General features: G+C 37.8%; 1 protein-coding gene across 1 annotated transcript in view; it reads left to right on the top strand.

Annotated features, from left to right (window-relative positions):
- GLRA2 (glycine receptor alpha 2) overlaps window positions 1–16354 on the top strand; it is a gene marked incomplete at both ends in the record, with an annotated part of 134892 nt that overhangs the window by 113715 nt on the left and 4823 nt on the right. The window contains one exon of the mRNA XM_083361287.1: window positions 2139–2288. Within this exon, the coding sequence (XP_083217413.1) occupies window positions 2139–2288 (150 nt within the window). The remainder of the gene's footprint in view (window positions 1–2138; window positions 2289–16354) is intronic.

The following is a 16354-nucleotide window of genomic DNA, read 5'->3' as shown; positions in this document are numbered from 1 at the left end:
CTTTTACTGCATCGTCTTTTAAGATTTTGAATACCTCAGCTGGGATACTGTTGCCTCCACTAGCTTTCTTGTTGCTCAGATTTCCTAAGGCCCACTTCACTTCACATTCTAGGATGTCTGGTTCGAGGTCAGTGACCACCCTATCATGGTTATCAGGGACGTTAAGCTCATTCTTGTATAATTCTTCTGTGTATTTTGCCACCTCTTCTTAATCTCTTCTGCCTCTGTTAGGTCCCTGCCATTTTGGTCCTTTATCACGCCCATTTTTGCATGAAACATTCCCTTCATCTCTCCAATTTTCTTGAAGAGATCTCTGGTCCTCCCTATTCTATTGTTTTCTTCTATTTCTTTGCACTGTTCATTTAAGAAGGCATTCTTATCTCTTCTAGCTATTCTCTGGAATTCTGCATTCAATTGGGCGTTTCTTTCTCTTTCTCCCTTGCCTTTCACTTCCCTTCTATCCTCAGCTATTTGCAAAGCTTCCTCAAACAGCCATTGTGCTTTCTTGCATTTCTTTTTCTTTGGGAGGGTTTTGGTTGCTACCTCTTGTACATTGTTGTGAACCTCCGTCCATAGTTCTTCAGGCACTCTGTCTATCAGATCTAATTCCTTAAATCTATTTGTCACGTCTACTGTATATTCGTCAGGGGTATGATTTACTTCATACCTGAGTGGCCTAGTGCTTTTCCCTACTTTCTTCAGTTTAAGCCTAAATTTTGCAACAAGAAGCTCATGGTCTGAGCCACAGTCAGCTCCTGGTCTTGTTTTTACTGACTGTATAGAGCTTCTCCATCTTTGACTGCAGAACACATAGTCAATCTGATTTCTGTGTTGACTGTCTGGTGATGTCCATGTGTAGAGCCGTCTCTTGGGTTGTTGGAAAAGAATGTTTGCTATAACGATTGTATTCTTTTGACAAAATTCTGTCAGTCTGTCCCCTGTTTCATTTTGTACTCCCAAGGCCTAACTTGCCTGTTATTCCGGTTATCTTTTGGCTTCCTATTTTAGCATTCCAATCCCCCATGATGATAAGGACATCATTTTTTGGTGTTAGTTCTATAAGGTGCTATAGGGCTTCATAGAATCGGTCAGTTTCATCCTCTTCAGCACTGGTGGTTGGGGCATAGACCTGGACTACTGTGATATTGAATGGCTTGCCTTGGATTCGCAATGAGATCATTCTGTCATTTGGGGGGTTGTATCCCAGTATTGCTTTTCCTACTCTTTTATTGACTATGAAGGCTACTCCATTTCTTCTGAGGGATTCTTGCCTGCAGTAGTATACCTGATGGTCACCCATTCCTGTCCATTTTAGGGTGAAGAAGACCCATAAATCAACATAGGGCACATGATTAGCATGAAGAAGTTCCCAGGCTTGATATCTCACATTTCCAAACAGGGGTATCAAAATCTTGAAATTCTTTCCTGTATAGGTAATCCTCAATTTACAATAGTTCATTTAGTGACTGTTCAAACTTACAACTGCACTGAAAAAAGTGACTTATGACTGTTTCTCACACTTGCAACCATTGCAGCATCTCCATGGTCACATTATCAAAATTTGTATGCTTGGCATCAGACTCATTTTTATGACCGTTGCAGTGTCCCAAGGTCATGTGATCACCTTTTGTAACCGCCTGTCAAGCAAAGTCAAGATTCACTTAACAAACATGTTACTAAATTACTGCAATGATTCACTTAACAACTGTGGCAAGAAAGGTCATAAAATGCAGCAAAATTCACTTAACAAATGTCTCACTTAGCAACAGAAATTTTGGGCTCAGTTGCGATCAAGGATTAAATGTATTCTAGTCAAGGACTAACTGTATTCCTAAAACTGATACCCAGAGGAATGGAACAAATGAGCATCTTAGAATGGCAAAACGTAACAAACAATGTAGATATTTGAAATATGAATGTTTCATGCTTCTCTGACAAATACCATTAAATTCTTGCTTTCAAAAGCAATAATAAAATATAAAATTATTCAGAGGAGCCCTTGTAGATACTAAGAACAATTATTCTGTGTACAACCTACATCTCTGTACACATTGCCAGCCTTCTTCTTAAGCGCATCTATCATTTCCTCCAAACCTGCAAGACTCCATAATTTTATTTCTTGCTTCCTTGTCTTGCAGGTCTCTTATGTAAAAGCTATTGACATCTGGATGGCTGTATGTCTTCTCTTTGTGTTCGCTGCATTGCTTGAATACGCAGCAGTGAACTTTGTGTCAAGGCAGCATAAAGAGTTTTTGAGGCTTCGAAGAAGGCAAAGGAGGCAACACAAGGTACAATATCCTATTTTCAGAATAATTATAACTGTTCATATATTCAATGAAAGGAATTGAGAATATAAAAGAAATTCATTACTGCTGGTGGTCTTTGTAACTGACATCATACAAATGAGGACAAGCATGCCCACATTTAGTCAATATTCAGAGTGAGTGTCTTTGTACTCCAACATATGACATTTACACAATTTCAAACTAATGTTGAATATTACTTTTCTATTTAATGTAAATGACTTTTCAGCACTTGTCCTCACTCGATGCTTTTGACCATTATTCTGATAATTATGAAAAGGTTTATATTCTACACCATAACACCATATTTATGTAAAGGAATGGAAGGGCTACTAAAAATAATCTATTTATTCAGAGCTGGTTTTGCCTTGGATTTCCTTTGATATTTACCAAGCCATCATAACTGTACTATTTGGGCTATTTGTTTATTATTTAATTTGTCTTTTCATAGTCAGCTTCAACTGATTTTCCTCTGAATTGCTTCCTGCAGTTTATTCTGATCCCATTTACTAACTATGACATTCTTTTTGTTATTTTACCTTGCTCTATGTGTTATTGCATCATTTCCATTTTTATTTTATTGTTTTATTACTTGCTGATCAACAAATTTGACAACAGACACAGGCTGGGACAGTTGGAAATGAGGACATCAGTTCATTAAGTTAATGGCTTGAGGGTAAAAGCATCATTAATATATGGAACAATGGAATTAGAGCACCAATCCAAATTTCTGGGTAAATTGAGAGATGGATAAGGAGACAAGAAGCTAATATATGCATGATAATTATAAACTGACAGTCACCATTATTCATATATACTCCAGTTCTTCTAAGTTTCATGAACTCTCTGTGTATTTCTTTTGTCCTGGATTTCTTCTAGGTTTCCATCAACCCAGTTCAATGGCAATTTTAGTATCTCATTCCATTTGGACCGATATGGATTTTGGTTGTTCAGTTTTACAATGCACAGTTATTGAAAACATTATGCAGTAATTAGATGGTGACATTAAATCAGGTTCAATTCCTGGTGACTACATGGTTTACATCACAGGTGTCAAACTTGCCACATCACGTGACATGTTATGACTTATCACAACTCTTTTTGCATTGCCAGCAATAGGGTGGGCGCGGCTTCAGTATGATGAAACTGACCCACGGGCTGGCAGTTTGACACCCCTGGTCTACATTCAGATTGATGAGTCATTCTTTTTGCAGACCATAGTGTAACTGCCTCGAAATCGGTATTTCCTTAGTATACAAGCACATATATATGCATGTAAGAATTCACCTATCAAAGAATTCCATTGCTTTAAGTGGCGTGTCCAGTCTATATTTTTTTCATATCCCAGTAAATTAGAATCCCTTTTGGAATCAACCATCTGAAGTTCACTCCTTTTTCAGTTAATTTCCTGGTTAGAAATTAATATTCTCTTTCGGATTCTCTTATTCTCCTAGGAATTTGTGTGAGGACTGCAATTTCTTTTTCTTTGAATTTCAAAGGTTCATCTCTTACTTTTCTCAAAATCTTGTCTCTTGTAGATCTTTTAAGAAATCTAATATGCAGTTCCCTGGGGACTTTATTTCTTCTGGCATAGTTTGAGTTGACTCAATAGATCTGGTCTAATACTCCTTCCATTTGCTGTTTTCCAATTCCTAATGCATCTGCCAATAATTTGGTTATCCGCTCTAGGAGATCCTCCTCCTTATCTTCCATTATGTTTTAAAATCTTAAAAAGTATGAGGCTTTTTTCATCTCTATCCCCACTATCAAATTTTCTAATTCTTCATTTATTTGGATCAACTTCTGGTTTTCATCTTTTAAAGCTTCTAGTTTCTGGTCAACCTCAGCTGATTTATCTTCTACTTTTTGGATTCTTTGTTGGTTATCTGTAATCATCTGTTTAAAATTTTCAAGTTGAGAATCCGTATTGTTAATTTTTTGGTTCATTTTATCAAATTCACTTTTCAACTCCTCATGGTTTTTCGATGTGACCACCATGTGTGTAGCAATTGCCTCTTGAATTACTTGTACGGTCGCTTGGGTGTCCTTTTGGAAGGTATCAGTCTTTTCTTATTGAAGCATTGTAGCAATTGATCTCTGATGGACTGGACTTGCAGAAGCTGAAGAGGGAGCAGAAAATCCTTTTTTCCCAACTTTAGATATGTTAAGAGTGCTCATCTTTTTCTTTAAGTCATACGTTGTAATCCACCAAGAAAGTCAAAATTTATAATCCAATAAGCTCCTAACAAGTAGGAGAGGTAAACATTAAAAAGAGTAAGTAGTAAAAAAGAGCAGGAGGGCAAAAAAAAAAATAGAAAAAAGAAAAAAGAAAACCAAAATTTGTAATCCAAAGTATTCTATTCAGAGTGGTTTCTTGTTATTCACTCTTTCAAAACAGCTTGTAAAGTTTCCAGGTCAAGCTGTCTTTATAATCCAGGGAAATCCGATGACTTCAAACACAGTTTTTATTTATAATTGCAATCCATCCTGTAAGACAGGGCAATCCAAAAAGAGTCTTTCTTTCCCAGCCGCAATCTTCAGGACTTCAAATTCCAAGGACATCAAGATGTTTAAAATATAAGCAATGTCTGGGCATAGAGCCAGGTTTTGCTCCAATCAGAGCAAACTGCATGTAGTTCTCAGTTTTGCCACTAGATGTCATTAGATGTCCATTCCCACCATATTTTGAAAAAGTTTAAGAGGTTAAAAAAATCACTGGTTTCCAAATAAACAAACAAAAAGGATCTATAAAACCCAAAGTTTTCCAAATTATCCTACTTTTATGCCTCAGTCAGCTTCACAAAATTGTTCTAAGTTAGTTTAGTTCAAGAAGGAGGGGTAAGGAAATCCCCCTCCCTGGAGCTAGGGGCTTTGTCTTCAAATGCTGTTAGAATGCTGATTGGAATGCTGTTGCACAGAACTGGTATTTCTACTTGAAGAGAGATAAGGAAAGTAGTCTCATACAGATTGGCTGTTTGCCTTCCGCTTTAAAATTCATTGTCTCTGACAATCAGCTGCTTGTGGCAGACCGCATGGGTATGTTCAGCCTTTCTTCCTGCCAGTCCCAAGGACTCCTTTGGATCAGGTGGGGCATCTACCACTGGCCAGCGATCTGCAAAGTTTCACCCTTTGGCCAGTTGCCTCTATGGAGCAACTTTTGGTTCTATTGGACTCCTCAGGTGGTAGAAATCAGACTTGGGGAAGGAAGATTCATTCCCCAGCACCCATCTTGCAGCAACATCCAACCATAGAGCATTCCTGGAAAGAGGTGACCCTGAATCCGGTACAAAGAGAGAAACAAAGAAACAGGAAGAAATGGCAGTAGAAGGAGCAGTCAAACAAAGAGAGGAGGAAGAAATTAAAAACACATATACAGAAGAAAGAGCAAGATGAAGAGATCAGAGACAGATAAGATCGATTTTGTCAAGGAATATAAATGGACTAAATTCTCCTTCAAAAAGGACAAAAATCTTTACACGATTACAAAAAATTAAAAATGGATATAATTTGTCTTCAAGAAACACACATTCAGAGATGACATTTTAAGTTGTTAGAACAACCGAAAATTTGGTAAATTTTACTTTGCGTTAGCACTTCAAAAGAAAAGAGGAATAGCTCTATCCATTAAAGAAACGATGAATCCCTAACAAATTTACGTGGATGAAGAGGGGAGAATATTAATGGTGGAAATAATGATGGATCAAAAACAGATACTGATGGTAGCAATATACACACCAAATGATAAACAAGAACAATTTTATCAAAAACTATACCAAAAATAGTAGATTTAAACTATCAAAATCTTTGTATAATGGGAGACTTTAATGCAATAACAGATGGAACATTGGACTACAAAAGCGCCAAACAAGGGAGAAAAGGAGGAAATATATTACCTAAAGCATTTTTTAAAATGACAGAAGAACTCTTTATCCAAGATATATGGAGAGAAAATAATCCAAAGAACAGCCAGACCACGCATTGCTCCTGGAAGCAGCAGGACGAACACTCCGGCCTGATGATGACGGATGGGATTTCGTCGAAACGTCGCCACAACTTTCTGAAGATGAAAGGAACGCGGGAAGAAACCCGAGACTCTAGATCTACACATACAGACACCCGCGAGAATCTACGAAAACATATATATATATACATATATATATATGGCTTACAATCTAAGCACAATTCAATGTGCTTAGCAGTAGCCTTCATTCTATGTATATGCCTGCTTATTAGGGCTTTCGGGGCCCCCAAGCATCATTATTACAAAGTCAGCTTATTGCGCCCAACAATCTGGGTCCTCATCTTGAAAGAAAAAGAATTTTACAACTAGCAACAAAGGAAATGGATTTTTTCTTTAAAATAAACAAGAAAGAAGAAACATCACTTCAAAATGTGTGGGATATGGCTAAAGCCTATTTCAGAGGGTTGGCTATAACTTACATCGCTAAAAAGAACAAAGAAAAGAAACAACTACAGTTAAAGTTGAAGGAAGGACTGAGAAAGCTAGAATCAGAATTACAAATAGATCCACAAAAGAAAATACTTAAGAAACAAATGGAGATAATAAAACATAAATTAAATTTAGCTGAGATGGAAATAATGGCTCAACAGATTAAAAGGGCTAAACAGAATTTCTTTGAAAATGCCAACAAGCTGGGGAGATGTTAGCATATAGACTGAAAAAAGAAAAACAGAAAAAATTGATAAACAAGCTGCAAGATCCAAAAGGTGAATTACAGTTTCAAAATGATACAATCAAAAAATTATTAAAGATTACTATGAGATACTCAATAAGGCAGAGGAAATTCCAAAAGGAAAAATACAGCAGTACTTTAAAAAAGCAGACTTACCAAAAATTCCAGAGAATATTCGAAACATATTAAATGGAAAAATATCAATGATGGAGATTATAGAAGCTATAAAAAGGCAAAAAAAGGACAAGACTCCTGGTCCAGATAGATTACCTGCAGAGTTTTATTAATCACTACAAGATGTATTGAGTCCAATTCTGAAAAAACTGTGTAATGAAATTTTCCTGGAAGCTAAAATGCCAAATACATGGACTGAAGCCAATATTACTTTAATATCTAAAGAAGACTCTGATTTAATGCAAATAAAAAATTATAGACCAAAATCATTATTAAATGTAGATTACAAAATCTTTGCTTCAATAATAGCAGAAGGACTAAAGAAATTTTTGACCAAATTTATACATACAGACCAAAATGGTTTTCTACCTAAAAGACAGATAAAAATAATCTAAGAATGATTCTTAATGTGTTAGAGTATTATGAAACTCATCCAGGGAAACAGGTGGCTTTAATATTCCTTGATGTACAGAAAGCGTTTGACAGCGTAAACTGGCAAATTATGTTTCAGCAATTTGCAGAAATGGACTTTGGAAAAAACTTTATAAATGTAATCAAAACAATTTATTGTAAACAAATTGCCAAAATAATTGTAAATGGAGATCTTACAGGAAACTTCAATATTAAAAAGGGCACAAGACAGGGATGTCCACTATCTCCATTACTATTCATACTAACATTGGAAGTACTGAATAGAAACATTAGACAAGATATAGAAATTAAAGGACTGGAGAAAAAAGATGAAAAATATAAACTACAAGCATATGCAGATGACCTGGTTTTTATATTGGAAGATCCACTGGAAACAAGCATTAAGCTTCTGGAGAAAATAGAAAAAATTGCAAAAGTGGCAGGGTTGACAATAAATAGAGAAAAGACCAAAGTGCTAACAAAGAATTTAACAGAAAAACAAAAAAAAATCAACTAACAAAAAAACCACACACAAATCTTTAAGTAGTTAAAAAAAGTCAAGTACTTGAGAATTTATTTAACTACAAGATGTGTAACAGTAAAAGAAGATAACTATGTAAGACTGCTAAAACAAATAAAATTGGATTTGGAAAAGTGGAAGAACTTCCAACTTTAAATGTTGGGGAGAATAGCAACAGTGAAAAAGAATATCATACCAAAAATACTCTTTTTATTTCAAATGATCCCTGTAAGGCTGGGAAAAGCCTTTTTTAATGAACTGAATGCAATAATATTGAAATAAATCTGGCAAGGAAAAAAAGCTAGAATCAAAGTGAAAATGCTACAAGAAGCAAAAGACAGTAGAAGATTTGGACTGCCGGACTGGAGGTTATATTACCAAGCAACCATCCTAACATGGCTTAAAGAATTTATAATGCTTAGAGATAAAAGACTATTGTACCTAGAAGGGTATGACCTGCAAATCAGTTGGCATGCCTTTCAGTGGTATGGAAAGAATAAAATACATAGATATTTTCAAAACCATTTTATAAGGAAAGCACTTCTTTCGGAATGGGAAAGAATAAAAGAAAAAATTTATATTAAGATACCCGAATGGCTTTCAACAATGGAAGTTTTTGCTTACCCAAATTTAATTAATGATAAAGTTTTAACCTATAAAGATATTTTGGGCAATAAAGGAAAATTGAAAGACACAAGAGTTACAAGAACAAGGTATTGACTTAGCATGGTGAACATATCTGCAAATTCAAACGAGATATGAAAAAGATGTTAAAACAATGGGATTTTATAAAAAAAGACAGACTTTGATCACATACTGTTAAAAACAGATGAAAAGTTGATTAAGAAACTTTATAGATTTCTGTTAAATTTAAAGATGGAGAAAGAACAAGAGCCTTGGTGGAGCAGTGGGCTAATGCCTCCTTAAGTAACACCAGCTGCCTGCAATTAGTGCAGGTTTGCATCCAACCAGGCTCAAGGTTGACTCAGCCTTCCATCCTTCCGAGGTAGGTAAAATGAGGACCCAGATTGTTGGGGGCAATTAAGCTGACTTTGTAATAATGCCGCTTGGGGTGTGTGTGAAAGCCCTAATAAGCAGGCATATACATAGAATGAAGGCTACTGCTAAGCTTGTAAGCCGCACTGAGTCTTCGGAGAAGGGCGGGATATTAATGGAATTAAAATAAAAAATAAAAAAATAAAAGAAACAATGATAAAATGGGTAAAGAAATTTGGATATAATATAGAATTAGAAGATTGGCAAAAGTTATGGGAAACAAATATTAAATTAACTAAAGCAGTTCCATATAAAGAAAACTTATATAAAATGTTTTACAGATGGCATATGACACCAGTGAGATTAGGAAAAATATTTAAAAATACTTCAAACAAGTGTTGGAAATGTAAACAGAGACCAGGTACTTAATTATCATATCTGGTGGACATGCCCCAAAGTAAAAAGATTTTGGGTTAAAATACATTTATCGTTGGAGAAAATGATTAAAAAACAAATAGACTTTAAAGCAGAATTATTTTTGTCAGCCCCTTCATGGATTACTGCCTTGTCGTGGCGAAAGGGGCTTGCGTAATTCAATGAAGCTATGAGCTATGCCGTGCAGGGCCACCCAAGACGGACAGGTAATAGCAGAGAGTTCTGACAAAACGTGATCCACTGGAGAAGGAAATGGCAACCCACTCCAGTATCTTTGCCATGAAAACCCTATGGACAGTACCAAAAGGCAAAACGATATGACGCTGGAAGATGAGCCCCTCAGGTCGGAAGGCGTCCAATATGCTACTGGAGAAGAGCAGAGGGCTAGTACTAGTAGCGCCAGAAAGAATGAAGCGACTGGGCCAAAGCCGAAAGGACGCTCAGCTGTGGATATGTCTGGTGGTGAAAGGAAAGTCCGATGCTGTAAAGATTTTTTCTCCATAGGAACCTGGAATGTAAGATCCATGAATCAAGGCAAGCTGGACGTGGTCAAACAAGAGATGACAAGACTGAACATCGACATCTTAGGTATCAGCGAACTAAAATGGACAGGAATGGGTGAATTTAATTCAGATGACCATCAGGTATACTACTGCGGGCAAGAATCCTTCAGAAGAAATGGAGTAGCCTTCATAGTCAATAAAAGAGTAGGAAAAGCAATACTGGGATACAATCCTCAAAATGACAGAATGATCTCAGTTCGAATCCAAGGCAAACCATTCAATATCACAGTAGTCCAAGTCTATGCCCCAACCACCGGTGCTGAAGAGGATGAAATTGACCGGTTCTATGAAGCCCTACAGCACCTTATAGAACTAACACCAAAAAATGATGTCCTTATCATCATGGGGGATTGGAATGCTAAAGTAGGAAGCCAAAAGATAACCGGAATAACAGGCAAGTTTGGCCTTGGAGTACAAAATGAAGCAGGGCACAGGCTGATAGAATTTTGTCAAGAGAATACGATGGTCATAGCAAACACTCTTTTCCAACAACCCAAGAGACGGCTCTACACATGGACATCACCAGACGGTCAACACAGAAATCAGATTGACTATATGCTCTGCAGCCAAAGATGGAGAAGCTCTATACAGTCAGTAAAAACAAGACCAGGAGCTGACTGTGGCTCAGACCATGAGCTTCTTGTTGCAAAGTTTAGGCTTAAACTGAAGAAAGTAGGGAAAAGCACCAGGCCAGTCAGGTATGAATTAAATCATATCCCCGTTGAATATACAGTAGAGGTGACAAATAGATTTAAGGAATTAGATCTGATAGACAGGGTGTCTGAAGAACTATGGACAGAGGTTCGCAACATTGTACAAGAGGTAGCAACCAAAACCATCCCAAAGAAAAAGAAATGCAAGAAAGCAAAATGGCTGTCTGAGGAAGCTTTGCAAATAGCTGAGGAAAGGAGGGAAGCAAAAGGCAAGGGAGAAAAAGAAAGATACGCCCAATTGAATGCAGAATTCCAGAGAATAGCTAGAAGAGATAAGAATGCCTTCTTAAATGAACAGTGCAAAGAAATAGAAGAAAACAATAGAATAGGGAGGACCAGAGATCTTTTCAAGAAAATTGGAGAGATGAAGGGAACGTTCAATGCAAAAATGGGCATGATAAAGGACCAAAATGGCAGGGACCTAACAGAGGCAGAAGAGATTAAGAAGAGATGGCAAAATTACACAGAAGAACTATACAAGAATGAGCTTAACGTCCCTGATAATCACAATGAGGTGGTCACTGACCTCAAGCCAGACATCCTAGAATGTGAAGTGAAGTGGGCCTTAGAAAAGCTGAGCAACAACAAAGCTAGTGGAGGTGACAGTATTCCAGCTGAGCTATTCAAAATCTTAAAAGACGATGCAGTAAAAGTGCTACACTCAATTTGCCAGCAAATTTGGAAAACTCAACAGTGGCCACAGGATTGGAAAAGATCAGTTTACATTCCAATTCCAAAGAAGGGCAGTGCCAAATAATGTTCAAACTATCGCACCATTGCACTCATTTCTCATGCTAGTAAACATATGCTTAAAATCCTACAAGCTAGACTCCAGCAGTATGTGGATCGAGAACTACCAGAAGTACAGGCAGGATTTCGAAGAGGCAGAGGAACTAGAGATCAAATAGCCAACATACGCTGGATCATGGAGAAAGCTAGAGAGTTCCAGAAAAACATCTACTTCTGCTTCATTGACTATGCTAAAGCCTTTGATTGTGTGGATCATAACAAACTGTGGCAAGTTCTTAAAGAGATGGGAGTACCAGAACATCTTATTTGTCTCTTGAGAAACCTATATGCGGGCCAAGAAGCAACAGTAAGAACTGGACACGGAACCACTGATTGGTTCCAAATTGGGAAAGGTGTCCGGCAAGGCTGTATACTGTCGCCTTGCCTATTTAACTTATATGCAGAGCACATCATGAGAAAGGCAGGGCTAGAGGAGTCAAAAGTTGGAATTAAGATTGCTGGAAGAAATATCAACAACCTAAGATATGCAGATGATACCACTCTAATGGCAGAAAGTGAAGAGGAACTGAAGAGTGTCTTGTTGCGAGTGAAGAAGGAGAGTGCAAAAGTTGGGTTGAAACTAAACATTAAGAAAACCAAGATCATGGCATCCGGCCCTCTCAATTCCTGGCAAATAGATGGGGAAGAAATGGAGGTAGTGACAGATTTTATTTTCCTGGGCTCCAAGATCACTGCAGATGGGGACTGTAGTCAAGAAATTAAAAGACGCTTGCTCCTTGGGAGGAAAGCCATGGCAAATCTAGACAGCACACTAAAAAGCAGAGACATCACCCTGTCAACAAAAGTGCGTATAGTCAAGGCTATGGTCTTCCCAGTTGCAATGTATGGCAGTGAAAGTTGGACCATAAGAAAGGCTGAGCGCCAAAGAATTGAGGCCTTTGAACTCTGGTGCTGGAGAAGACTCCTGCGAGTCCCTTGGACTGCAAGGCTATCAAACCGGTCAGTCCTAGAGGAGATCAACCCTGACTGCTCTTTAGAAGGCCAGATCCTGAAGCTAAAACTCAAATACTTTGGCCACCTAATGAGAAAGAAGGACTCACTGGAGAAGAGCCTAATGCTGGGAAAGATTGAGGGCAAGAGAAGAAGGGGACGACAGAGAATGAGGTGGCTGGATGGAGTCACTGAAGCAGTAGGCGTGAGCTTAGATGGACTCCAGAAGATGGTAGAGGACAGGAAAGCCTGGAGGAACATTGTCCATAGGGTCGCGATGGGTCGGACACGACTTCGCAACTAACAACAACAACATTTTTGTCAGGAATAATAGGAGCTAATTATGAGAAAGATTGCAAGATATCTAATACTACACATACAGTATTAATGGCAGCAAGAATTGTATTTGCCCAATATTGGAAAAATGAAAATTTACCAACTGAAGAAGTACTAATTAAAAAAATTCTAGAGTGTGCAGAAATGGATAGATTGACTTTAAAGATAAAAGAGAAAGAAGACTCAGAGTATTTTAGAACATGGGATAATTTTTATCAATGGCTAGAAAAATGACTCAGAGAGAAAGGAATGTGATATGTAATTTTGAATATATATTAGTAAGAAGGCCATTGAGTGATGAATTAACATATTGTTTATGATAATTAACTATATCTATTATTGTTAGTTAAATACATGCATCCAGACATTATGCTGTTTGCTAAATATTGAAAATTTATTTGGAAAAACCCCAACCCCAACCCTAACCCTAACCCAAACCCCAACCCCAACCCCACCTTACCCCTAACCCTATAAAAACTAATAAAACCTATACAAAAAAAGAATTCACCTATCTTTATTATGACGGTTTGTTACACAGTCAACCAGATGTTTAGACTAGTTTTGGCATTTTTATCCACTTATCAAATCCTTCCCCAGGACCTGGAATAGGCAGATGTTGTTAAAAATATCATCACAGGATGTAAGCCGTTCCAAGTAAAGCTACCTTTTATAATTGACTGATGGTAATTTTACCAATGCTGATGGTGTTCAAGTGGTGGTTCAGTTGTTTTCGGGTTGCACCCTAGGACCTACTACTATGGTTATTGGCAGTTGTATATGTGACCCATGGAATAGGGTGTGATTTTCACTACAAGAACAATACATTGGAAAATATTTACTCTACAGACAACATGAACCTAATTCTCATTTTCAGTGTCACTTAATGTACAGGCAATTCTCAATTTTCAATCACTTGTTTATCAATGTTCATAGTTACGACACTGCTGAAAAAAATGACCTATCTTACATTTATGACTGTCACAGCATCCCCGTAATCCTGTGATCATAACTTGGGTGCTAGGCAATTGGCATGTATTTACAATAATTGCAGCATCCTGGGTTCATGTAATCACCATTGGTGACTTTCCCAACCAGTTTACAACAATCAGTCAATGGGGAAGCTGGATTCACTTAACAACAGTGGCAAAAATGTTCATAAAATCAGGCGCATAAAATCAAGCACAGTTGCATAATGGCTCACTTAACTTTACTGCTTAGCAATAAAAGTTCCAGTCCCAATTTTGGTCATAAATCCAGGATTATCTGAACTTTGGTCTTCACAAAGTGAGGAAGTTCCTTTGAATTGCTAGAATTCATTTTTGTCATCTTATTTGGTCCAATAAGTTGCTGAGTCAGATAAAAAATCCACTTTCCTTAATAGTCAACTAAATACTTCTAGGAATATTTCTAAGAGGGCTTAAAGACAATAACCATCTTTAGCCAATGTTTTTTATAGCCAAATCTTCAGCATGAAGATTTCATGAAATGACAGCCTTTAATGTTTTATCATCTGTGACTGACTTATCATCTTTTAGAATTATCTATGCTCATAATCATTGTTACATCATAATGTCATATTTCCTTTTTAGGAGATACTCATATCAGGATAGTGTCTACGTATTATGCACTCAACTTATTGTGATTTATAATTTGTCATTTTAAAGGGATTCTTTAAAATTATTGGCATTTTGTATTGTAAGGAAAGTGTCAAGCTTGTGATCAAGACATAAAACACAGTGCGTAATGCAAACATCTTTTTGTTGTTTCCCCTGAATAATTTAACAAGCTCTTGTCACATGTGACAAGTCATGCAGCATTTCATCTATCTCCCAAAAGACAAAACATCACAACACTGACAGCCAACATTTCATACAGTATTTGACCTGACAGTGTTTATTCTTATATTAGCACTTGTGTTACCTAAACCTTGAGAGCGATGACATCAAAACAACGAGCAGAGAAGAAGAAAAATAATTGATGTTATATTAATAAAACAATGTTCTGAATGCATCCATATGATCCAGCCAAGGTTCTGGAAGACAAAAGTCAATTCTTCTCTGGGTTACATTGATGACTTGTGACTTGCTGATCTATTAGTAGGTCAACATTAAACAAAACATTACTTGTCCTGAACACCAAATCATACAAATGGAATATTCCTGGGCACATCATGGTCTGTCCAATAGACAAAATCAGGGGGACACATCCTTTACGATAAAGGAAAAGAATGAGCATGTGACATCTAAGAACAAGAGAAAAATAAAGTCTAAGTAAGCTTCATATGTGTCAGTGTAGTTATCACATGAATTGGGAACTATGATAAATCTTTTAAATATATGTTGTAACTTGTTATATCTTCGGTTCTTTAGGTATTATGCTAGACCAGGGGTAGGTAGCCTCAGCTCTTTTATGACTCATGGACTTCAACTCTCAGAATTCCTGAGCCAGCCATGAGTTGAAGTCCATGAATCATAAAAGAGCCAAGGTTGCCTACCCCTGTGCTAGACGAAATGTTGAAACAGCATACAAGTTTATTAACTCAGAACAGAAGCAGCCCTAATGGCTGCTGTGCAGCTATTTATATGGTTAGCCTCTAGGCAGCGAAAAGTTTCCCATCCCAAAGCTAATTATCAGCCTGGAGACAGCAAGTCTGGCTTTCAGTAACAGCAACTGTTACATAACAGAGAAATCTAGGTTAGACATTAAGCAAGTGATCAGATATTAAGCAAGTGATTTAAAACAGTTATGGCCAATACATTACACCCCTTCCTCCTAGATAGCTCAAACTCTCAATTGTTTGACATAATCTTGCAGATATTTAGGCGGCCTTCTTGACAGTTCAAAATGTCGAAGGGTTGCATGGATCTCCCGGTCTACCTGCTTGCCTGCCAGGCTGGGTACACCAGGGCTCTGAGGTTCAGTGGAGTTGGATTGACTCAAGTCCCTTTGGCTGGCCAGTCCCAGTCGCCCCAAACCAAAGTCCAATTGTACAGCAAAGTCTGCAGGGCTGTCTCTCAATGCAGTTTGCCTGTCCTGATCAGCAGATACAGTTTGTGTGTCTGGAGGAGACTCTTCTACAGCCATCACCCCATCTCCTTGAGCAAGAGTTCTGTCGGAGCGTGCAAGCTGCTCTGTTGGACCGCTGTCACATGGGCCCTGTGTTCGGCCCGCTTGAGAGTCCTGAGACAGCGACTGATCCGCTAGCCACCAACACAGCTGGTCAATGTGCCAGTGAATGAGTCGCCTATCTTCCAGGACTACCTCATAGGAGAGTGGCCCTGACACCTTAACAAACACTGCTGCCACCCACAAAGCCTCTTGCCCATAATTTCAGGTCTAAACACGGTCATCCACTTGTAAGCTTCTTGGTGCCTTTGGCTGTTCAGTGTCTGAGGTGACTCTGTCGCGGTGTAGCCTTCCAGTTTGGTGATCAAGTGTCGACCCCAGAGGATCTCTTTTATTTGTATTC

Source organism: Vipera ursinii (genome assembly GCF_947247035.1).
Source record: "Vipera ursinii genome assembly, chromosome: 4".
In the NCBI taxonomy this organism is placed as follows: Eukaryota; Metazoa; Chordata; class Lepidosauria; order Squamata; family Viperidae; genus Vipera; species Vipera ursinii.
The sequence above is the reverse complement of the archived record's forward strand: the minus strand, read 5'-3'. Positions and strand labels throughout refer to the sequence as shown.